Raw genomic sequence first — 22816 nt, forward strand, 5'->3', positions numbered from 1 at the left:
GCAGGAGGGGAGCATCACAGAGGAGGAGCCGTCTGGCTCTCTACCCCCGAATACCCTATTTCGAGCTAAAAAAAAGCTGTGTAGACGTGGTTATTTTGAGAAAAAACCCTTCTTCCGAATTAACCGCTGCTCTTTATGAAATGGGGTTTATGGGTTATTTCAAAAGAAGGGTTTTTTCTCGAAATGACCACGTCTACACAGTGTTTTTAATCTAAAAATAAGTTATTTCGAAATAGCGTGGAACGAGGTGTACAGATAGATCGGAATGGCTACATAGTTCGAACTATCTAGCCCGTGCCGCGTGTAGCCGCGCGGCACGGGGTTCGAACAAGCCGGCTTTTAAAAATGGCGGAGCCGGCTTTATGCTAATGAAGTCCGGGAAATTCAAATCCCGGGCTTCATTAGCAAGTTCGGTATGCATACATTACCCCCCTAGTTCGAACAAGGGGATAGTGTAGACATACACTAACAGACTGAGACAGGTGCTGATTAGTTAATCCCTGCTCATAATCTTTCTATAAGTACAAAGTTCAATGGAGAGACCAGGTCTTCAATATTAGGAAGCACTAGAATTAAGGATGCTTCTTTACCTGTACTGCAGTTCTGTTGTGTATGTGCATGTGCATTATAATAGCCACTCAAAAGTGTGACATTAGAGCCTATTTCCTTCCCATCACCACATGGGTTTCCTCCAAGCTCACAAGGGAATTGGGGGTTTCTCCATCACTGGATGTGTCCCAGAGAGGACTAGATGCCTTTCTGGAGTGTGCTTTGGTCCAAAACTCATTCCTGCACTGTACAGGAGGGCTGGTGAAATTAGAGGCACTAATGATGTATTGTGGCCTTACAGCCTATAAATCTTTGCAAACTTCCATGTGGCACATTGAGCCATCTCTGCTATTTGCATGTGTAGCCTGTTTGCTCCCAGACCTAACGGTGAGTGGGAGTAATGTGGGGGGAGCAGCTCAAACATACAAAACACTTGGCCATAGGACATTGGCTATGTCTAGACTGCAGGCTTCTTTCGAAAGATGCTCTTTTGAAAGCATCTTTCGAAAGAGCATCTTTCGAAAGATCGCGTCTAGACTGCAGGCGGAGCTTTCGAAAGAAAAATCCACTTTTTCGAAAGAGAGCACCCAGCGAGTCTGGATGCTCTCTTTCGAAAACGGCCTCTTTACATTGAAGAATGCCTTCCTTCGAAAGAAGAACTTTCGAAGGAAGGCGTTCTTCCTCGTGAAACGAGGTTTACCGCCATCGAAAGAAAAGCCGCGTTCTTTCGAAATAATTTCGAAAGAACGCGGCTTGAGTCTGGACGCAGGGGAAGTTTTTTCGGGAAAAGGCTACTTTTCCCGAAAAAAACCCTGAGTCTGGACACGGCCATTGGCTCTGTTGGACAGGGCTGGGTGTGGCCGTGGCATCACAAGGGCCTTTTACAGCCCCTCGGCTGATGGGCTGAAGGCGGTTGGGCGGCAGTGAGCTCTCAAAGAATTTACGACAATGCCAGATGGGAGTGGCTGAAGGGCAGGGACAATTTCAATGACTCCTCATGGCTTGACTGAAGCCAGGGTCCCTTTCCAGGTCTCTCCTTGAGGACTCAGCTCCATGTGTGTGAGTGTGAGGAGGGGCTGCTTTAGGGTTTCCCTCTTTCCCACTTCTAATTTCAGTAGAAGGCAGCAGCCCACGTGGAGGTCAGAGCCTTAGAGAGGTTTGGACTCTTGTCACTATGATCTGCCTGGTGCTGGATAAACCTTAGGCATGGAAACACTAGGTAAAGATGGGGGGGAAATTGTTCTCCTTGACCTCTGAGTGTAGAATGAGAAGCAATGGGCTTAAACTGCAGCAAGGGAGGTTTAGGTGGGACATGAGGAAAAAGTTCCTGCCATCAGGGTGGTTAAACACAGGGGTTATGTCTAGGCTACATGGCTCCTGCGGGATCTGCCCCCCACCCTGTGCAGATCCTACTGAAGTCTGTGGCTTCTCCACCCTTGCCACCCCTCCACCCAGTATGGCTTCCACTGGAGTCTCCAATTTCTTCTCCTCCCTGGTCACCCTAGCATGTTACCTGCTGAGATTCAGGCTCTGCCTCCCACCCCATTGCTCTAGAAGCAGGATGTCTGCTTAACAACCAGTGGGACACCAGCTAGTACCTTCTCGTGTGTTACACACAGTGGCTCTGTCCTCTCCTAATGTGATGGATAACCCCCTTGGGGAAGGGGCTGTTTCGCCTGATGTGTTTGGGAAGGGCCAAGAACAAGGGCCCTGAAGTGGAGCAGGGTCTCTGGAAGCTTCCACAATGCAAATAATGATCCTAAATTGTAAACCATTGTTCCCAGGCACAGAGGCTGTGTCTAGACTGGCCTTTTTTCTGGAAAATCAGCCGCTTTTCTGGAAAAACTGGCCAGCTGTCTACACTGGCCACTTGAATTTCTGCAAAAGCACTGACTTCCTACTGTAAGAAATCAGTGCTTCTTGCGGAAATACTATGCTGCTCCCGTTCGGGCAAAAGTTCCTTTTGGCAAAACTTTTGCGCAAAAGGGCCAGTGTAAACAGCTCAGATCTGTTTTGCGCAAAAAAGCCCCAATCGCGAAAATGGTGATTGGGGCTTTTTTTGCGCAAAAACGCATCTAGATTGGCCACGGACGCTTTTCCACAAAAAGTGCTTTTGCGGAAAAGCGTCCGTGCCAATCTAGGTGCTCTTTTCCGAAAATGCTTTTAGAAAATCATGCCAGTCTAGATGTAGCCAGAGCGTATGAAGGCAAGGACTACAACCAGGTGCAACAGGTGCAGTCCTGTCAGCAAGCACCTCTTAGCAGCTACAAGGTGGCTCACAACAATGACCTTGCCCACTCGGGGTGAGATACAGTCCAATTGTCGGTCAAGGTCCAGGGTTCCCCCCTTGCCCAGGGCTCTTCCACGCAGCCTCCTGTTGCAGGATCTAGCCTTGGTTCCTTGAAAAGGTCCAGCTCCCACTCGGAGCTGGCCCAGCTGTTGATGCTCTCAGGCAGCCCAGAGTTCTGGCCAGGCAGAGTTCCAGGAAGGAACGAACTGACCTTCATGCAGCAGCTCTTTATATACCAGACTGTCGAACCCTGATTGGCTTCATGGCCAGCTGCCCTTCTGCCCTGCTTGGAGGCCCTCTCCACTTTCCCTGCTGCTGGCCAGGGTGCTGAACGGCCTCCAGTGGAAGATGTGTTCTGTCCACCCCACCAGACAGGGTTTAGAAGTGAACTAGATGAATTCATAGAGGTTAAGTCCATAAATGGCTATTAGCCAGGATGGTAAGGAATGGTGTCCCCAGCCTCTGTTGGCCAGAGGGTGGAGTTGGAGAGCAGGAGAGAGATCGCTTGATCATTATTTGTTCGATTCACTCCCTCTGAGGGACCTGGCATTGGCCACTGTCTGCAGACAGGGTACTGGGCTGCATGGACTTTTGGTCTGACCGAGAATGGCCATTCTGAGTGTGGACGTCCTATTCTGAAATAGCAAAATGCTATTTCGAAAAAGCTTTTGTGTGTAGACGCGTTATTTGAAATTAGCTTAATTCAAATTAAATATTTCAAATTAATTTAATTCCAAATAGCGCTGTAGTATAGACATACCCAAAGAGCAGAGTGATCCTAAGTGACTGACGTGTTGGCAGGTCTTTGAGTGAAGGTGGCTGTTGGCTCCCAGAGGGCGCATCTCATGGCAGCAGGGAGCTTACGGCTCCAGTTACTTCTGGAAACCTCAGATTTGCCATGAGGGGATGATGAAGGCTCACGCTGACTTTATTATCCTGCCCCCTGCATCCCAACCAGGAACAACCTCTGCCACAGACAAAGTCCAATTTCCTCTTCGCAGGATGAAGGGACTGTGCTCACAGGGATATCAGAATGTCTGGTTCTGTCTGTCGTCCTGCCACTCAGTCTCTGGGAGACCTTGCCCAAGAAACCTCTCCATAGAGTTCACTTTACCTATCTGTGTAATGTAGCTGGGATACATTCCTGGACACCTATTTCTCCTGGGTGTTTTCGGGATCCATCAATGAAAGCTACTACACAGTGAGGGTATGTCTACACTACCACCCCAGTTCGAACTAGGGTGGTTAATGTAGGCAACCGAAGTTGCAAATGAAGCCCGGGATTTGAATGAGGAGTAATGGTAGTTCGGAATAGGAAGCTTAATCCAAACTACCTAGTCCCCGTCACGTGTAGCCGTGGTCACAGAGTCTGAACTAGCGGACATTTAAAAATGGCGGTGCCCGGCAAGATGCAAATGAAGCCTGGGAAATTCAAATCCTGGGCTTCATTTGCAACTTCGGTTGCTTACATTAACCACCCTAGTTCGAACTAGGGTGGTAGTGTAGACATACCCTTAGAGTCCAGTGACTTATGAAAATGACTGAGCTTTGATCCTTTAGCAATAACCCTGTATGCACACAGACAGGCTACGTCTACACTGGCATGATTTTCTGGAAATGCTTTTAACGGGAAAGCGCGTCTAGATTGGCCATGGACGCTTTTCCGCAAAAAAGCCCTGATCACCATTTTCGCTGTCTACACTGCTGTCTACACTGGCCCTTTTGCGCAAAAGTCTTTCATAAAAAGACTTTTGCCCGAACAGGAGCAGCATAGTTTTTCCGCAAAACCACTGACAATCTTACATGAGATCGTCATTGCTTTTGCAGAAATACAAGCAGCCAGTGTAGACAGCTGGCAAGTTTTTCCGCAAAAGCAGATGATTTTGCAGAAAAACTTGCCAGTCTAGACACAGCTAAAGTGTTTGTGTTTCCAATTAGTCTGATCTTTCTGTCTGACCGGTCTGATCTTTCTGTCTCCCCATCCTACCTGGGCATATTCAGAGTATGAGGCCTTGCTGAGTCTAGGGAATGTCCCTAGTTTTCTTACTAATGAACTATAATTGGTCAGTGCACACAAGCACACAGAGCAGCCAATTCCTCTCTGACTCAGCCCAGAGCCCAGGAGTTCTCCTCGCCCTTTGGGAAAGTTCCTTAATTAGTGTTGACTTCTAAAGCTGGATAAATAGCCTGGAAGCCCAGCCAGACTTCTACGCAGCTTCTATATATCCAAAGGCCACGTCTCCCCTAGACAATGAGCAATCCCCCGAGACTGCACAGAGCTATATAACAAACAGTGTGTGCTCCTGTGCCGGCTCTCGGCGCTGGACGCTGCTGCAGACGCTGGGCCGAGAGAGGTGCGGGATGTGGTTGCCCGAGGGGGATTCCCAGGGAAGACACTTCCATCTCAGGATTCACAGGTAACCACCTCATTCCGCAGGAGCTCACTTGCTCTACGACCCCAGTGCCATATGGGAGTGAAGGGAGATTGCAAATATCTATGGGTATGTCTACACTACAGCGTTTTGCTAATTCGAACTAGCGCGTCCACACAGAGTGGACCCTGAACAGAGGTTAGGAATGGCCGGAAGCAGTGCCGGCAGGGCATCAGAGGAGGACTTAGAGAGTGGACCTACTGTCTCAGGCTAGTCGAGGGCTGTGCTTAAAGGGACCCGACCCCCACCCCGGACAGACAGTTCTCAGGGGGTTTCCCGCTTGCAAACCAGTCCTGGCTTGGAGTGCCCTGAGTACCCACACTCGGCACGTCACAGCACTCGGCCATCAGCCCGGCTGCACTTGCCGCAGGCTGCCATCTGGGGAGAGGGGTCAATCGGGGGGCTGCAGGAGAGTTTCCACCCCGAGGAGCCCACACAGCCACCCCAGTCCTCTCCACTGGGGGCTCGTACCCCATTCCTCCCTCACCTCCTTCCACTTACCCCTCCCTACCGCCCTTCCTGATGTACAAAATAAAGGACACGTGTGGTCAAAAATAGAAACTCTCTTTATTGAACAAAACTGGGGGAGACTGGGAAAAGGAGCTGGGAGAGGGGAAGAGAGAGGGTGGGAGAGGGGAGGGCAACTACAATGATGAGGGGTTTGAAACAGGTCCCATATGAAGAGAGGCTAAAGAGACTGGGACTTTTCAGCTTAGAAAAGATGAGACTGAAGGGGGATATGATAGAGGTCTATAAAAGCATGAGTGGGGTGGAGAAGGTGCATACAGAAAAGTTCTTCATTAGTTCCCATAATAGAAGGACTAGAGGACACCAAAGGAAAGGAATGGGTAGCAGGCTTCAAACTAGTAACAGAAAGTTGTTCTTCACAAAGCAAAGAGTCAACCTGTGGAACTCCTTGCTGCAGGAGGCTGTGAAGGCTACAACTAGAACAGAGTTTAAAGGGAAGTGAGATCAAGTCATGGAGGTTGGGTCCATGGAGTGCTATTAGCCAGGGGGTAGGAATGGTGTCCCTGGCCTCTGTTTGTGGAAGGCTGGAGATGGATGGCACGAGACAAATGGCTTGGTCACTGTCTTCGGTCCATCCCCTCCAGGGTACCTAGTGTTGGCCGCTGTCAGCAGACAGGCTACTGGGCTAGATGGACCTTTGGTCTGACCCAATACGGCCATTGTAAGCTCAGGGCTCAGGGTCGGGGATCTCACTGGACCACCCTGATTTTCATGCAGACCTGCTCCTGGGTGGCCAGTCTGGCAGCTATCCTGCCCTAGACGGCCACTTTCCTTTGCCTAGTGCGGAGGTCATGGATGAGGTCCACAATGTCTGCACTAGACCAGGCTCTTGCGGTCCCAGGCAGGCTACCGGGAGCCGCCAGCCTGGTTCCGGGAAGAGGGGGAGGGCTGTGTGGCAGCAGGTGGCTGGCTCGAGTCGTGCCAGGTGTCGGGTCTGCTGGCTGGGTGCTGGCAGGCTTGCACCTGGCACGGGCACCGTAGCCAGCCCGTGCCCCTTTAAGGGGTCCGGGGCTGGGAGGGGGGCAGTAGAGTTTCCCTGGTGTTGGCCAGAGTGGTCACCAGGGAAAGCTGGGGAGGGCTAGCCTCCCACTAGTTCGAAGTAAGCGGCTACACAGCCCTTAATTCGAACTAGTTAGTTCGAACTAGGCTTAGTCCTCGTGGAATGAGGTTTACCTAGTTCGAACTAAGCGCTCCGCTAGTACGAATTAAGTTTGAACTAACGGAGCGCTAGTGTAGCACCTATCAAAGTTAATTCGAACTAACGTCTGTTAGTTCGAATTAATTTTGTAGTGTAGACATACCCTATGTTCCTTTCTGCTCAGCCCAGGCATTAAACATCCCAGTGCACTTGCCAAAGCGCTGACTTTGCTCCAAGTATCATGGGCTAAAATGTCCCTGTTTGCTGTGCCTCCCTGTCTGACATCCTCCAGCCCCCAGCCATCTGTACGTCAGTGTCTCAGGATCTTTCAGGAAAGGGCTGAGGAGCCAGCTGTGTGTAAAGACACAGAGCCTCTTCCCCCTCTCTGGGGTTCCAGCGCTCTGGCTGGTAAAGTTGCCGGACCTGTTTTCTGATATTTATCTCCTGGAAAGCCTGGCACTGATCGGGCGTCTCAATGGAACAATTACGAGAATCTTTCAGCCTGGGCAAAATGATTTCTTTCCTAGTCGTTCGAGAAGTCACCTGGACTGTTATGTCTCGGAGTTTTCTCTAAAATGCTGGTAGAAGGAAGTAGGCAACATAGAGTCATAGAATCATAGAACACTAGGACTGGAAGGGACCTTGAGAGGTCATCGAGTCCAGTCCCCTGCCCTCACGGCAGGACCAAATACTGTCTAGACCATCCCTGATAGACATTTATTTAACCTACCCTTAAATATCTCCAGAGATGGGGATTCCGCAATCTCCCTGGGCAATTTATTCCAGTGTTTGACCACCCTGTCAGTTAGGAACTTTTTCCTAATGTCCAACATAAACCTCCCTTGCTGCAGTTTAACCCAAGTGCTTCTTGTTCTATCCTCAGAGGCCAAGATGGACAAGTTTTCTCCTTCCTCCTCATGACACCCTTTTTGATACCTGAAAACTGCTATCATGTCCCCCCTCAATCTTCTCTTTTCTAAACTAAACAAGCCCAATTCTTTCAGCCTTACTTCATAGCTCATGTTCTCTAGACCTTTCATCATTCTTGTTGCTTTTCTCTGGACCCTCTCCAATTTCTCCTCACCTTTCTTGAAATGCAGTGCCCAGAACTGGACACAATACTCTAAGGCTGTGTCTACACTGGCATGAATTTCCAGAAATGCTTAAAACAGAATACTATTCCATTTTCAGTTTTTCTGGAAAAGGAGCGTCTACATTGGCAGGCTGCTTTTCCGGAAAAGCCCTTTTTCCGGAATAGCGTCTGTGGGCAATGTAGATGCGCTTTTCCGGAAAAGAGCCCCGATCGCCATTTTCGCGATTGGGGCTTTTTTCCAGAAAAGACTAGTGGGCTGTCTACACTGGCCCTTTTCCGGAACAGTGTTCCGGAATAAGGACTTATGCCCGAGAGGGAGCAGAATAGTTTTTCCGGAATAGCGGCTGATTTTGTACAGTAGAGCATCGTTGCTTTTCCGGAAATTCAAGGGCCAGTGTAGACAGCTCGCAGCTTATTCCGGAAAAGCGGCTGATTTTCCGGAATAAGTGGCCCAGTGTAGTCACAGCCTAAGGCTGTGTCTTCACTGGCGCAGTCTTTCTCCTAACTTGCTGCCTGTCTACACCAGCCCTGTGTTCTAGCGTAAGTTCTACGTATAAATCATGGCTTCTTGCACAACAACTATGATGCTTCCGCTCAGAAATAAGCCCATTTGTGCAACTGTTCTTGCCCTAGAGGCCAGTGTAGACAGACAACATGAATTTCTTGCTCAAAAAAGCACTATGCTTAAAATGGCCATCAGAACTGTATTGCACAAGAGAGTGTCTACACTGGCATGGGTGCTCTTGCACAAAAGCACTTGCCAGGGAAGAAGCTCTCTTCTGGAAGTGGTTTTGCACAAGAAGCTGCCAATGTCAACAGTGTGATGCTGTTGAGTCAACAGTGTGATGCTGTTGCAAAAAAAGCAAATATGATTCTAGGTTGTATCAACAGGTGTGTTGTAAGCAAAACTCGTGAAGTCATTCTGCCGCTCTATTCTGCACTAGTTAGGCCTCAGCTGGAGTACTGTGTCCAGTTCTGGGCGCCACATTTCAAGAAAGATGTGGAGAAATTGGAAAGGGTACAGAGAAGAGCGACAAGAATGATTAAAGGTTTAGAGAACATGACCTATGAAGCCAGGCTTCATGAACTGGGCTTGTTTAGTTTGGAAAAAAGAAGATTAAGGGGGGACATGATAGCGGTTTTCAAATATCTAAAAGGGTGTCACAAGGAGGAAGGCGAAAATTTGTTCCTCTTGGTTTCTGAGGACAGGACAAGGAGTAATGGGCTTAAAGTGCAGCAGGGGAGGTTTAGATTGGACATTAGGAAAAAATTCCTAACTGTCAGGGTGGTCAAATATTGGAATAAATTGCCAAGGGAGGTGGTGGAATCTCCCTCTCTGGAGATATTTAAGAACAGGTTAGATAGACATCTGTCAGGGATGGTGTAGACGGAGCTTGATCCTGCCTTGAGGGCGGGGGGCTGGACTCGATGACCTCTCGAGGTCCCTTCCAGTCCTATTATTCTATGATTCTATGATTCTATGATTCTAATGTAAACGGAGCCCAAATGAGGCCTAACTAGCACAGAGTAGAGCGGAAGAATGACTTCTCGTGTCTTGCTCACAACACCCCTGTTAATGCATCTCAGAATCATGTTTGCTTTCTTTGCAACAGCATCACACTGCTGACTCTTATTCAGCTTGTGGTCCACTATAACCCCTAGATCCCTTTCTGCCCTACTCCTTCCTAGACAGTCGCTTCCCATTCTGTATGTGTGAAACTGATTGTTCCTTCCAAAGTGAAGCACTTTGCATTTCTCTTTATTAAATTTCCTCCTGTTAACCTCTGACCATTTCTCCAATTTGTCCAGATCATTTTGAATTATGACCCTAACCGCCAGATTAGTCGCAACCCCTCCCAACTTGGCATCATCTGCAAACTTAATAAGCATATTTTCTATGCCAATATCTAAATAGTTGATGAAGATATTGAACAGAGGTGGTCCCAAAACAGACCCCTGCGGAACCCCACTTGATATACTTTTCCAGCAGGATTGTGATCCATTAATAACTACTCTCTGAGTACGGTTATCCAGCCAGTTATGCACCCACCTTATAGTAGCCCCATCTAAGTTGTTTTTGCCTAGTTTATCGATAAGAATATCATGCGAGACCGTATCAAACCTCTTGCTAAATTCTAGGCATACCACATCCACTGCTTCTCCCTTATCCAGAAGACTTGTTATCCTATCAAAGAAAGTTATCAGATTGGTTTGACATGACTTGTTCTTTACAAATCCATGCTGGTTGTTCCCTATCACCTTGCGACCTTCCATGTATTTACAGATGATTTCCATAATTACCAGCTCCATTATCTTCCCTGGCACAGAAGTTAAACTAACTGGTCGGTAGTTTCCTGGGTTGTTCTTATTCCCCTTTTTATAAATGGGCACTAGATTTGCCCTTTTCCAGTTCTCTGGAATCTCTCCTGTCTCCCATGATTTTCCAAAGATGATAGCTAGAGGCTCAGATACCTCCTCTATCAGCTCCTTGAGTATTCTAGGGTGCATTTCATCAGGCTCTGGTGACTTGCAACTTTTCTACTTGATTTTTAACTTGTTCTTTTTTATTTTATCTTCTAACCCTTCCCCCTTCCCACTAGCCTTCTCTAGGTTGGTGTTCCTTCAGACTTCTCGGTGAAGACAGAAACTAAGAAGAGAATAAGCATTTCTGCCATTTCCAAGTTTCCTGTTACTGTTTCTCCCTTTTCACTGACCAGTGGGCCTACCCTCTCCTTGGTCTTCCTCTTGCTTCTAGTGTATTTATTAAAAGTCTTCTTGTTTCCCTTTTTTCCCGTAGCTAGTTTGAGTTCTTTTTGTGCCTTTGCCTTTCTAATCTTGCCCCTGCATTCCTGTGCTGTTTGCCTATATTCATCCTTCATAATTTGTCCTACTTTCCATTTTTTATATGACTCCTTTTTTATTTTTAGATCATGCAAGATCTCGTGGTTAAGCCAAGGCGGTCTTTTGCCATATTTTCTATGTTTCCGACACAACGAAATAGCTTCCTTTTGGGCCCTTAAGAATATCCCTTTGAAAAACTGCCAATCCCCTCACTCTTGATTCCCATGAGACCTCACCTATCAGCTCTCTGAGCTTGCTAAAATCCATCTTGCTGAGAACCATTGTCTCTGTTTTGCTGTTCTCTGTCCCCTTCAGAAGAGAGTCTCTGACCACCACTACATTTCCTATTCGCAGTGGTAGCAGCAGACCTCCCAGGCTTGGGGGTACAAGACTTCTCCTCCTCCGTTGTAGGTGATGATTCCTATCTCCTGTATAAAGAAGAGCATCACAGTTTCCTTGTACCATGGAGGGAGGGTTTGGAGCTGGGGTGGAGCAGTGCATGCTGCCAGAAGTAACCAGCTGCCAGAGTCCACCCTGAGTCGTCTCCTCCTCCAGCAGTAGTGTGTCAGCACTCCTGTGTACTGGGACAGCTACCTCAGCTGTTTCCTCACAGACATGGTCCAAGAATTGCTCGTGGATTTGGATGCTCCTCACCGTGGCCACCTCGTCCTGTAGCTCTCCCACCTGTTGCCTGAGAGATTCCACCAGCAGCCATCTTTCGCATTGGATGATTTCCCCAGACTGGATATTAGGAAATTGCAAGCCACCAAGTGGGAATTGCAAGCTACCAAGATTTGGGTAGAGGCATCCATGCTCTGGTGCTCTGTCTGGCTACAGGTGGAGATGAAGGAGAAAGAAGCAGTGCTGACTGTTACAAATCACATTACTATCTTGTAGATATTTGTAAATGGACTCCTTAGTTGTTTGGTTATTATTATTATAATTATAATTATTATTATTATTATTGTTTTGGTACAGAAGTTAAGCTAACTGGTCTGTAATTCCCTTGGTTGTCCTTTTCACTGTTTTTATAAGTACGTGTATGTATACACTTTACCAGACTTCTAGAATCTTTCCTATAGTCAATGATTTTCAAAGATAATAGTTAATGGTTTGGCCATATTCTCACCTGAATCCTTGATATTCAAGGATACAGTCCATAAAACCCCAGTGACTTGAAGACATCTTACAGGAACTGTTTCATATTAACATTGTCTCTCCACCCAGGAATTTGTTCTGCGAACATCACCCCTAGATCCAGATCACCTACAGAAAGTCGTATACGCATGAAACACAGCTCCTCCTCAGAGTTGGACACCTCCCCTACTTCATGCCAGATTCTAACGCCACCGACTTCACCAACCCCTCCACTTTCATTCTCTTGGGAATTCCTGGCCTGGAGGCCGCCCACATATGGATCTCCATCCCCTTCTGCATCATGTACATCCTAGCCATATTGGGGAACATCGCCATCCTCTTCATTGTGAAGAGGGAGCCAAGCCTCCATGAGCCCATGTACTATTTCCTCTGCATGCTGGCCATCACTGACCTGGTCCTGTCCACATCCATCCAACCCAAAATGCTGAGCATCTTCTGGCTCAATTCCAGGGAAATCAATTTCAGTGCCTGCCTCACCCAGATGTACTTCATTCACTGCTTCTCTGCAATAGAATCTGGAATCTTCATGGCCATGGCGTTGGATCGCTACGTGGCCATCTGCCATCCCCTGAGGCATTCCACCATCCTCACAAACTCTGTGGTGACCAAGGTCAGCCTGGCCGTGGTTCTGCGTGGAGGCGTGCTTGTATTTCCCCATCCCTTACTGGCGAGGCGATATCCATACTGCAGAACCAACATCATTCCCCACTCGTACTGTGAGCACATAGCCATAGTGAAGCTGGCCTGTGCTGACATTCAAGTCAGTAGTTACTACAGCCTCTCCTTGGCAATTTTCGTTACTGTCATGGATGTATTTTTAATTTCTGTGTCCTACACCCAGATCCTCAAGGTCATCTTCAGCCTCCCCACCAAGGACGCCCGGCTCAAGACTTTTGGGACCTGCGGTTCCCACCTCTGCTCCATATTAGCCTTCTACATTCCCAGTCTCTTCTCCTTCCTGACACACAGGTTTGGCCAGAACGTGGCCCTGCATTTCCACATTCTCATGGCCAACATCTACCTCCTATTGCCCCCCCTGCTAAACCCCATTATCTATGGTGTGAAGACCAAACAGATCCGGGACAGGATCCTCCGTCTCTTTTCTCGTTAAGAGTCCTTAAGTTTTCTCCTGGTGCTTTGACTCTCAGGCTGAGAGCAGTGCAGAGCTGGCTGGTGACATGGTCTTGGGGCCTAATTTCCTAATGGGAACCGGATTAGGAAAGGGGCTTTAGTAACTAAAGTGTCTCCTTATCCCATGGGCATGAGCTATAAGCCATAAGGCCCCTGTGTTCTGGGCCAGCCCTTCCTGGTGAGACAGGAGCGAGGTGACTTTTTGCGCTTCTGGCCCTCCATACACTGCTGGGGCATGTTGTAAGACGTGTCACTGAAACTCCAACCTTATGCTGCCCTCACCTGGCTGCTCCTCTCCCGCAGCTCCCTTTAGCCAGAAATTGCAGCCAATAGGAACTGAAGGGACAATTCGTGCAGGTGAGCCCGGCTGTGCAGAACTCCCTGTTCCTCCCAACCCAAATGGGAGCTGTCCTTGGTAAGTGCCTCACAACGCAACCCTCTGCCCCAAACCTGAGCCTCTTCCTGCCCTCGAACTCGCTTACTTCCTCCAAGAACCCAAACTCCAATCCTGCACCCCTTTCTTCACCTTAAATCTGGTCCCGACCCCTCCACTCCACTGCTCCCATCATGAGTCCCCTCCCAAACTCCACACCCCGTGGCCTCAGACTGGAGCTCCCTCCTGCATCCCAAACCAGTCATCCCCAGCCCCACCCCAGAGCCCGTACCCCTAGTCACAGTACATGTGCACTGTTGTACCTCCACATGCAGCCACCTTCCGCACCTGAACTCCTCGTTTTGGCCCGACACCGAACCTAAGGGACCACATACCCCTGCACCTCAAGAAGAAATATTCTAGCCCTGCCTGTGGTCCTGGACAATCAGAGGAACATCAAACCCTTTCCTGAACTGAATATGCTACACAATTGAGTATCATTTTCTGTGGAACTGAAGGGGTTGCCACATTTCTAGAGCAGGCATCTGTCCCCCCAGAACTGCACTCCTTGCTCCATCTATTCTCCCAAACCTCTGTTCTTGCTCTGACTCTTTCTGCAAGAGTCCTACCCCTGTGCTGCCTCCTCTCTCCTCCTGCCCCATCACTGACTGTATCGTCCCCAAGTCTATTGCCTGCCTCCAGCTGCAGATTAGCCGTTTCAAATATTGGTAGGGGGTACTTAGAGTCTGGCAGATAGCTAGCAAGTAGGGATCTGGAGCACTGTATATAGCTCCTATGGAACGGTGTCTAGACTACACCTCTCTGTCGAATGAGCGATGTAGGTTAGGCACAGCAAAATTGCTAATGAAACAGGGATTTAAATCTCCTACACCTCATTAGCATAAACATGGCCACTGCTCTTTTTCTAAATGGTGTTTTTCCAAAAAATTGGTAGTTTAGAGGCCGATCTTTCAAAAATGAACCTTTCTCGACAGATCCTGTAAACCTCGTTTTTGAGGAATACAGGATCTGTCGAGAAAGGTTCATTTTTGAAAGATCTGCATCTAGACTGCTGGGTTTTTTTTAAACTCTCTGTTTAGAAAAAAGCAGTGGCCATGTTTATGCAGGATATTTAAATCCCTCCTTCATTAGCAATTTCTATGTGCTTGATTTGCGTACCTCTGTTGACAGAGGGATGCAGTCTAGACCTGGCCGAATAAAGAAAATGAATCCCTAGCAGACCCTCTCTGCTCGAATACTAACATGGTCTGACATTGTGTGGCAAGTCCCTTAAGTGACACTGTTTAGGTTTAATATTTTAATAGATATTCTCACTGCATCGCTAACTCTTCAGAGAGAAGGACCCATGACAACTCCCAGGTTCTAGCTCAGCTCTCGGAGGGGAGTCGGGTCCAGTGGGTTACAATGGAGGCAGCTATATCGGGAGTCTTTAAAAGACCATTAGAAGGCCATACAGGCACGGCACCACAGCTTGATCAGTGCATGCGAAGCACGGTCTGTGCATGCGCCTCGTGCCAAACCGCGTGCCTGGCCAGTGGGGCTCGCCACTGCTTGTCAATCCCTACACTTGCCCATGGAGTATCTTGGGAATTGTTGAGAATGGAGGGTTCCTCGAGGTGCTTGGCTGCCACGAGGTGCACTGGACCCCTACGTGATGAAGAAAGGTCTTTCCAGGAAGCTGGAAGAAACTATGACAGAGGGGAGATGACACACCCACTTGGTCTCACTTGCTTTACAACGCAGCACCTGAAAATACCTACGGACCAAAGCTGGAACTGTGGAAAGGGGTCCCAGGCAGGACAGAAAAACGCTTGCCAGGGCAGGAAAGCTGGGGGCACTGTGAGTAGTAGCAGTGTGAGGCAGAAGCTGATTAAAATCCTGTCCAGCTTAAAGGAGTGAGTTTCCATTTGTCTTTATTTCTAATGTCATTGGCTTTATATGTACGCTCAGTGCTTACGATCACTTAAAATCTGCCTTGCTGTGTTGGTTTTTTTTACCGAAAGGAAGTCTGATTGGCTCGATGTGCTCAAGGAGCTTGCTCAGGAAAGGCGACCTGGTGCATACTATCACGGCTACTCCTATGATATTTGACATTTATAGTTACTGTGTCTCACAACACATCCACAAAGGAATATTCAATTCCATTGAACTGTCATCAGAATAAAGCTGAGCAAAGGCAACTGCTTCCACAATCCATATTTGGCCTGTGGAAGTCCTTGCCACACACGTTAACGGAGCAAAGGGTATGTCTACTCTACAGAGTTAATTCGAAATAACAGCAGTTATAATGAACTTTAATAGCGTCTACACAGGCAAACCGCTATTCTGAAATAAATTCGGAATAGTGGAGCCCTTATTTCGAATTTGGTAAACCTCATTCTACGAGGAGTAACACCAAATTCGAAATAGCTATTTCAAATTTAGTGCTGTGTAGACACTTAATTCGAAATAGGAGGCCTCAAGCCTTTCCCAGGGAGCCCTGGTGGCCCTTCTCGGTACAACCAGGAAAACTTCCTGTCCTATGCCCCAGCCTTGGAGCCATTAAAGGGGTAGACTCTGGCCACACTGCCTGTGCCAGCCCCAAGCCTGCCAGCCCAGAGTCAGCAGTGGCCACCAGGGCCCCTGACCCAGTGGCCGCAAAACATGAGCCAGCAAGCCACTGGCAGCCAGCCCTCCACCGCTTCCCGGGAGCAGTCTGCCAGCTCCCAGGAGCCTGACAGGGGCTGGAGAAGGCAGGCGCCTTCCTGGTCCAGGGTGGAGATCATGGACATTATTCAGGTTTGGGGGGGGATGCCCCCAACTTCCATGATCTCAGCCCTAGACAGACGAACACGGCCGTCTATGGTAGTATAGCTGCCAGCCTGGTCACCAAAGGCCACATGTGAACCCAGGAGCAGGTCTGCATGAAAGTCATGTTGGTCCAGTGAGACCCCCAACCCTGAGCCCTGAACTTCCCTTTCTCCTTCTTCCTCTTGCTTTCCCCTTCCAGCTCCCTTCTCCCAGGTTTCCCCCACCCTCTCCTACCCTCTCTCTTCCCCTCTCCTACCTCCTTTTCCCAGTCTCCCCAGAGGTCCATCCCTCCCCAGTTTTGTTCAATAAATCCAGTTTCTATTTTTGAACATACGTGTCTTTTATTTGACATCAGGAAGGGGGGATTGGGAGGAGTAAATGGAAGGACGTGAGGGAGGAATGGGGCACGAGCCCCTGGTGGGGAGGAATGAGGAGGCTCTGAGGGCTCCTCAGGGTGGACGCTCTCCCTCAGGGCCTCTTGGATCCTGACAGTTCCTCGATGGACCCCCTGTATGACAGCCTACAGCAAGTGCAGCCGTGCTGATGGCAACGACCCCACGAGACGCACTGGCGTGCCCAGGGGCAGCTCTGGCTCCATGTGGTGTCCCAAGTGCAGGCACTCAGGGTACTCCAAGACAGGACTGCTTTGCTCTCCCTCAGTGAGGTAGGCAAGCAAGCGGGAAAGGTGAGAACCGGTTGTCCAGAGGGCTCCCTTTAAGAATGAGCCTCAGATAGCCTCCGACATCAGCCACACAAAGCAACTACTGACCTGATGCCCTGCTGGAACTGGTTTCAGCTGCTCTTAAATGCGATCCAACGTCCAATCAGTGTGGACGTGCTATTTCCAAATGCAATTTCAAATTAGTTTTTGGGTCTAGATGCGTTATTTCAAATTAGCTTAATTTGAATTAACTATTTCGAATTAAGTTAATTCAAAGTAGCGCTGTAGTGTAGACATACCCAAAGAGCAGAGTGACCCTAAATGACTGACGTGTTGGCAGGTCTCTGAGTGAAGGCAGCTGTTCACTCCCAAAGCACGCATCTCATGGCAGCAGGGAGCTTACGGCTCCAGTTACCTCTGGTAACCTCAGATTTGCTTTGAGGGGCTGATGAAGGCTCCGGCTGCCTTTCCTATCCTGCCTCCTGCATCCCAACCAGGAACGACCTCTACCACAGTCAAAGTCCAATTTCCTCTTGGCAAGATGAAAGGACCATGGTCACAGGGACGTCAGGACTCCTGGTTCTGTCTGCCGTCCTGCCACTCAGTCTCTGGGAGACGTTGCCCAAGAGACCTCCCCCTAGAGTTCACTTTACCTATCTGTGTAACGTAGCTGGGACACGTTCCTGGCCACTTTCCTTTCCCGGGTGTTTTCGGGAGCCATCAATGAAAGTTGCTACATAGTTAGATTCTAGTGACTTACGAAAATGACTGAGCTTTGATCCTTTAGCAATTCACCTTCAGTGCACACAGACAGTGTTTGTGTTTCCAATTAGTCACCGGTCTCCTGATCTTTCTGTCTCCCCATCCTACCTGGGCATATTCAGGGTATCAGACCTTGTTGGGTTTAGGCAGTGCCCCTAGCTTTCTTACTAGTGAACTATAATTGTTCAGTGCACACAAGCACACAGAGCAGCCAATTCCTCTCTGACTCAGCCCAGAGCCCAGGAGTTCTCCTCTCACTTTGGGAAAGTTCCTTAATTAGTGTTGACTTTTAAAGCTGGATAAATAGCCCGGAAGCCCAGCCAGACTTCTACGCAGCTTCTATATATCCGAAGGCTACTTCTCCCCTAGACAATGAGCAATCTCCCGGGATTACACAGAGCTATATAAAAAACAGTGCGTGCCCTTGTGTCAGCTGTCGGCGCTGGACGCTGCTGCAGACGCTGGGCTGAGAGAGGTGCCGACCCGGCTGCCCGAGGGGGATTCCCAGGGAAGACACTTCCATCTCAGGATTCACAGGTAACCACCCCATTCCTCAGGCGCTCACCTGCTCCGCAATCCCAGTGCCATATGGAGTGAAGGGACACTGGAATATCTATGTTCCTTTTTGCTTAGCCCAGGCATTAATCATCCTTCTGCCCTTGCCAAAGCGCTGACTTTGCTCCAGTATCATGGGATAAAATGTCCCTGTTTTCTGTCCCTCCCTGTCTGTCATCCCCAGCCCGCAGCCATCTGTATGTCAGTGTCTCGGGATCTTTCAGTAAAGGGCTTAGGAGCCAGCTGTGTGTAAAGACACAGAGCCTCTTCCCCCTCTCTGGGGTTCCAGCGCTCCAGCTGTTAAAGTTGCCGGAGCTGTTTTCTGACGTTTATCTCCCGGACAGTATGGCAGTGCAAGGGAACCTCACCAGAACAATCACGAGAATCTTTCAGCCTCGGAAAAAGGATTTCTCTCCTAGTCATTCGAGAAGTCACCTGGACTGTTGTGTCTCGGAGTTTTTTCTAAAATGCTGGTAGATGGACGTAGGCAACATGGAGAATTTCAATTCCAATAGTGAACATTTGGCAAACCTATAAGGAAGAGAAAATGAGCACTTCTAATGGAGTGTTTCCGACAGTCTTTGCTACAGTTAGGGCAACCAGTCCTGCATAGAGTGAGCACTCCATTTCTAAATGCCTGATCTACATTCTGCATCTGTAAATTCATAGCATTTAAGTTTACAACAGACCATCTAGTCCAGCTGTGGGGAATATTTTTTGGGTTGGGGACCACTGATCCAAGAAAAATCAGCCGAGGGCCGCACATATGTGAAAACCAAACCATCAAAGAAACTCCTCATTGACATGGTCCCCAGCTGAGAAGAAGAAAGACACTCCCCACATTCCCCTTGCAAACCAGAGTCTAGGGGGTCCAGCCTACTAGATTTTTTTGTGCTCTAGACCCACAATTAGGCACTGGGGAGGGATGGGCTGGAGTGCCAAAACGGGCTCCCCAGGTCTGGAGCTGTACCTTGGGCCTGGATCCAGGTAAGTCCGCAGGCCTGAGTTTCCCCACCCCGATGTAGTCGGACCTTCTGCATAAAACAGGAGATTAAATTTTTCCTTTGACCATATTATTTGGCCTAGTGGCTAGAATTTGACCAAGACCTGGTGTGCACCAGAATTTAACATCATAGAATCACAGACTTAGGAGGGACTGTTAGGGTCTCCTGGCCTCCTCCCTACCAAGATACGGGATTTCTTTTGTCTAAACTATCCAGCTTTCTTAAAAGAACCTCCAGCAAAGGAGTATCCACCACGTCTGGAGGGGCGTCTTCCAATGCACTCCTGTTCTTACAGCCCGGAACTTTTTCCTGACATTTCATGGAGTCATAGAATCAAAGCACTGCAAGGGATCTCGAGCAGTGATCAAGTCCGGGGCTCTGCACCCCTCGTCCCCTGAGTCCTCTCCTGTTAAGTGTCTCCAGTGATGGAGATTCCACAACATCCCCAGACAATTTATTCCAGTGCTTAATCACTGTGCTAGTTAAGAAGATTTTTCTAATGCCCAAAATAACCCTCCCTTGCCGCAATTTTAGACTATCGCTTCTTGTTCGGTCCTCAGGAGTTCTGCAGAATAATTTTTCTCCCTTTCTTTGTAATAACATTTTAGTCCCCATCCCATGTGCTCTTTTCTCGATTATATAATTTTTTTAAATCTTCCCTCATAAATAATGTTTCCCAGTCCTTTGTTGTTGTTGCTCTTCTCTGCCTTACTAAATTTTATATATAACACATCTGTGGCTTCCCCCTTATCCACAAGACTTCAAAACCTATTAAAGAAAGCGAACAGGTTGGTTTGACATGATTACTTTCTGACAAATCCATGCTGACTGTTACAAATCACATTACTATATTGTAGATATTTGCAAATGGACTCCTTATTTCTTCCATTATTATTATTATTATTATTATTATTATTATTATTATTATTATTATTATTATTATTATTATATTTTGGTACAGGAGTTAAGCTTACTGGTCTGTAATTCCCTTGGTTGTCCTTTTCACCATTTTTATAAGTACGTGTATGTATGCACTTTACCAGTCTTCTGGAATCTTTCCTATATTCAATGATTTTCAAATATAATAGTTATCTCCTTAATTGTTCTATTATTAGTAGTAGTAGTAGTAGTATTATCAGGGCTTGAAAAGCGGTGGTAAGCCCCGCTCACCAGCTGCGTGGTTTGGCACGCTGCCCATGCGCTGATCATGCTGCGACGCTGTGCTGCTCTAAAATCTATTCACCACGGGCGAGTAGATTGCCGTAATTGTCGAGCTCTTATGATGATGATGATGATTATTTTTATTTTGGTACAGTAGTTAAGCAGACTGGTCTGTAATTCGGCAGGTTATCCTTTCCACTGTTTTTACAAGTTGGTGAATGTATGCACTTTACTAGTCTTCTGGAATCTTTCTTATCTTCAGTGACTTTTCAAATAGTTAATGGCTTGGCCATATTCTCACCTAGATCCTTCATATACAAGGAAATAGTTCATCAGACCTTGGTGACTTGAAGACATCTAACAGGGAGTGTTTCATATTAACATTGTCTCTCCACCCAGGCATTTGTTCTGTTAACATCACCCGTAGACCCAGGTCACCTACAGGAAGTCGTGGACTTTTCAGGTATATGCATGAAACACAGCTCCTCCTCAGAGTTGGAAATCTCCCCTACTTCATGTCAGATTCTAACACCACCGAACGCAACCACCCCTCCACCTTCCTCCTGTTAGGAATTCCTGGCCTGGAAGCAGCCCACGTCTGGATCTCCATCCCCTTCTGCATCACGTACATCTTATCCATCTTGGGGAACATCACCATCCTGTTCATTGTGAAGCGGGATCCAAGCCTCCATGAGCCCATGTACTATTTCCTCTGCATGCTGGCCACCACCGACCTGGTTCTGTCCACATCCACCCTGCCCAAAATGCTGAGCATCTTCTGGCTCAATTCCAGGGAAATCAATTTCAGTGCCTGCCTCACCCAGATGTACTTCATTCACAGCTTCTCTGCAATAGAATCCGGGATCTTCATGGCCATGGCGTTGGATCGCTATGTGGCCATCTGCCATCCCCTGAGACATTCCACCATCCTCACAAACTCTGTGGTGACCAAGATCAGCCTGGCTGTGGTTCTGCGTGGAGGCGTGCTTGTAATTCCCTATCCCTTCCTGGCGAGGCGATATCCATACTGCAGAACCAACGTCATTCCCCACTCGTACTGTGAGCACATAGCCATAGTGAAGCTGGCCTGTGCTGACATTCAAGTCAGTAGTTACTACAGCCTCTCCATGGCAATTTTAGTTACTGTCATGGACGTCTTTTTAATTTCTGTGTCCTACACCCAGATCCTCAAGGCTATCTTCGGCCTCCCCACCAAGGACGCCCGGCTCAAGACTTTTGGGACCTGCGGCTCCCACCTCTGCTCCATATTAGCCTTCTACATTCCCAGTCTCTTCTCCTTCCTGACACACAGATTTGGCCAGAACGTGGCCCTGCATTTCCACATTCTCATGGCCAACATCTACCTGCTATTGCCCCCCATGCTAAACCCCATCATCTATGGTGTGAAGACCAAACAGATTCGCGACAGGATCTTCCGTCTCTTTTCTCGTTAAGGGTCCTTAAGTTTTCTCCTGGTGCTTTGACTCTCAGGCTGAGAGCAGTGCAGAGCTGGCTGGTGACATGACCTTAGGGCCTAATATCCTGATTAGAATCGGATTAGAAAAGAGGCTTTAGGAACTTAAGTGTCCCCTTAGCCCAGGGGCATGGGCTGTAAGCCATAAGGCCCCCGTGTTCTGTGTCAGCCCTTCCAGGTAGAGCAGGAGCGAGGTGACACTGCTGGGGCATGTTGTAGGAAGTGCCACTGGGACCCCAAACTTATGCTGCACTCACCTGGCTGCTTCTCTCCCGCAGCTCCCTTAAGCCAGAAATTGCAGCCAACAGGAACTGAAGGGTCAATTTGTGAAGGTGAGCCCGGCTGTGTAGAACTACCTGTTCCTCCCAACCCAAATGGGAGCTGTCCCAGGTAAGTGCCTCACAATGCAACCCACTGCCCCAAACGTGAGCCTCCTCCTGCCCCCTAACTCCCTTACTCCCTCCCAGAACCCAAACTCCAATCCTGCACCCCTTTCTCCACATTAAATCTGGTCCCGACCCCTCCACTCCACCACTCCTATCATGAGACCCCTCCCAAACTACACACACAATGGCCTCAGACTGGAGCTCCCTCCTGCATCCCAAACCACTCATCCCAGCCCCACCCCAGAGCCCGTACACCTGGTCGCAGCACCCGTGCACTCTTTTACCTCCACCTTCAGACACCTTCCGCACCTGAACCTCTCGTTTTGGCCCCACACTGAACCTAAGGGACCCCATATCCCTGCACCTTGAGAAGAAATATTCTAGCCCTGCCTGTGGTCCTGGACAGTCAGAGGAACATCAAACCCTTTCCTGAACTGAATATGCAACACAATTGAGTATCGTTTTCTGT

The 22816-nt window shown here is 48.4% G+C and overlaps 3 protein-coding genes across 4 annotated transcripts in view; all 3 read left to right on the top strand.

Moving 5' to 3' along the window:
- The first annotated feature begins 12201 nt into the window (after window positions 1-12201).
- LOC102448537 (olfactory receptor 52H1-like) lies at window positions 12202-13140 on the top strand. The gene has a single exon (XM_006114619.2). The coding sequence runs from the start codon at window positions 12202-12204 to the stop codon at window positions 13138-13140; it is 939 nt and encodes a 312-aa protein (XP_006114681.2).
- A 7804-nt stretch (window positions 13141-20944) lies between these two features.
- On the top strand, window positions 20945-21941 carry LOC102450337 (olfactory receptor 52K2-like). Its single transcript, XM_014575686.3, has one exon. It carries the CDS (start codon window positions 20955-20957, stop codon window positions 21939-21941), a length of 987 nt encoding a protein of 328 aa, XP_014431172.2. The 5' UTR covers window positions 20945-20954.
- Window positions 21942-22235: 294 nt separating this feature from the next.
- Window positions 22236-22816, top strand: part of LOC102444446 (olfactory receptor 52R1-like) — a 130627-nt gene continuing 130046 nt past the window's right edge. For both annotated transcript variants that reach the window (XR_012902470.1, XM_075923373.1), the window contains exon 1: window positions 22236-22351. The gene's annotated coding sequence lies outside the window, so the exon portion shown is untranslated. The remainder of the gene's footprint in view (window positions 22352-22816) is intronic.

This window comes from Pelodiscus sinensis, chromosome 1 (assembly GCF_049634645.1).
Source record: "Pelodiscus sinensis isolate JC-2024 chromosome 1, ASM4963464v1, whole genome shotgun sequence".
Taxonomy (NCBI): Eukaryota; Metazoa; Chordata; order Testudines; family Trionychidae; genus Pelodiscus; species Pelodiscus sinensis.

What these genes read in the sequence shown, in the direction of transcription:
- LOC102448537 (XM_006114619.2), top strand. Translation starts at nt 12,202, where the DNA reads ATGCCAGATTCTAACGCCACCGACTTCACCAACCCCTCCACTTTCATT.
- LOC102450337 (XM_014575686.3), top strand. Translation starts at nt 20,955, where the DNA reads ATGCATGAAACACAGCTCCTCCTCAGAGTTGGAAATCTCCCCTACTTC.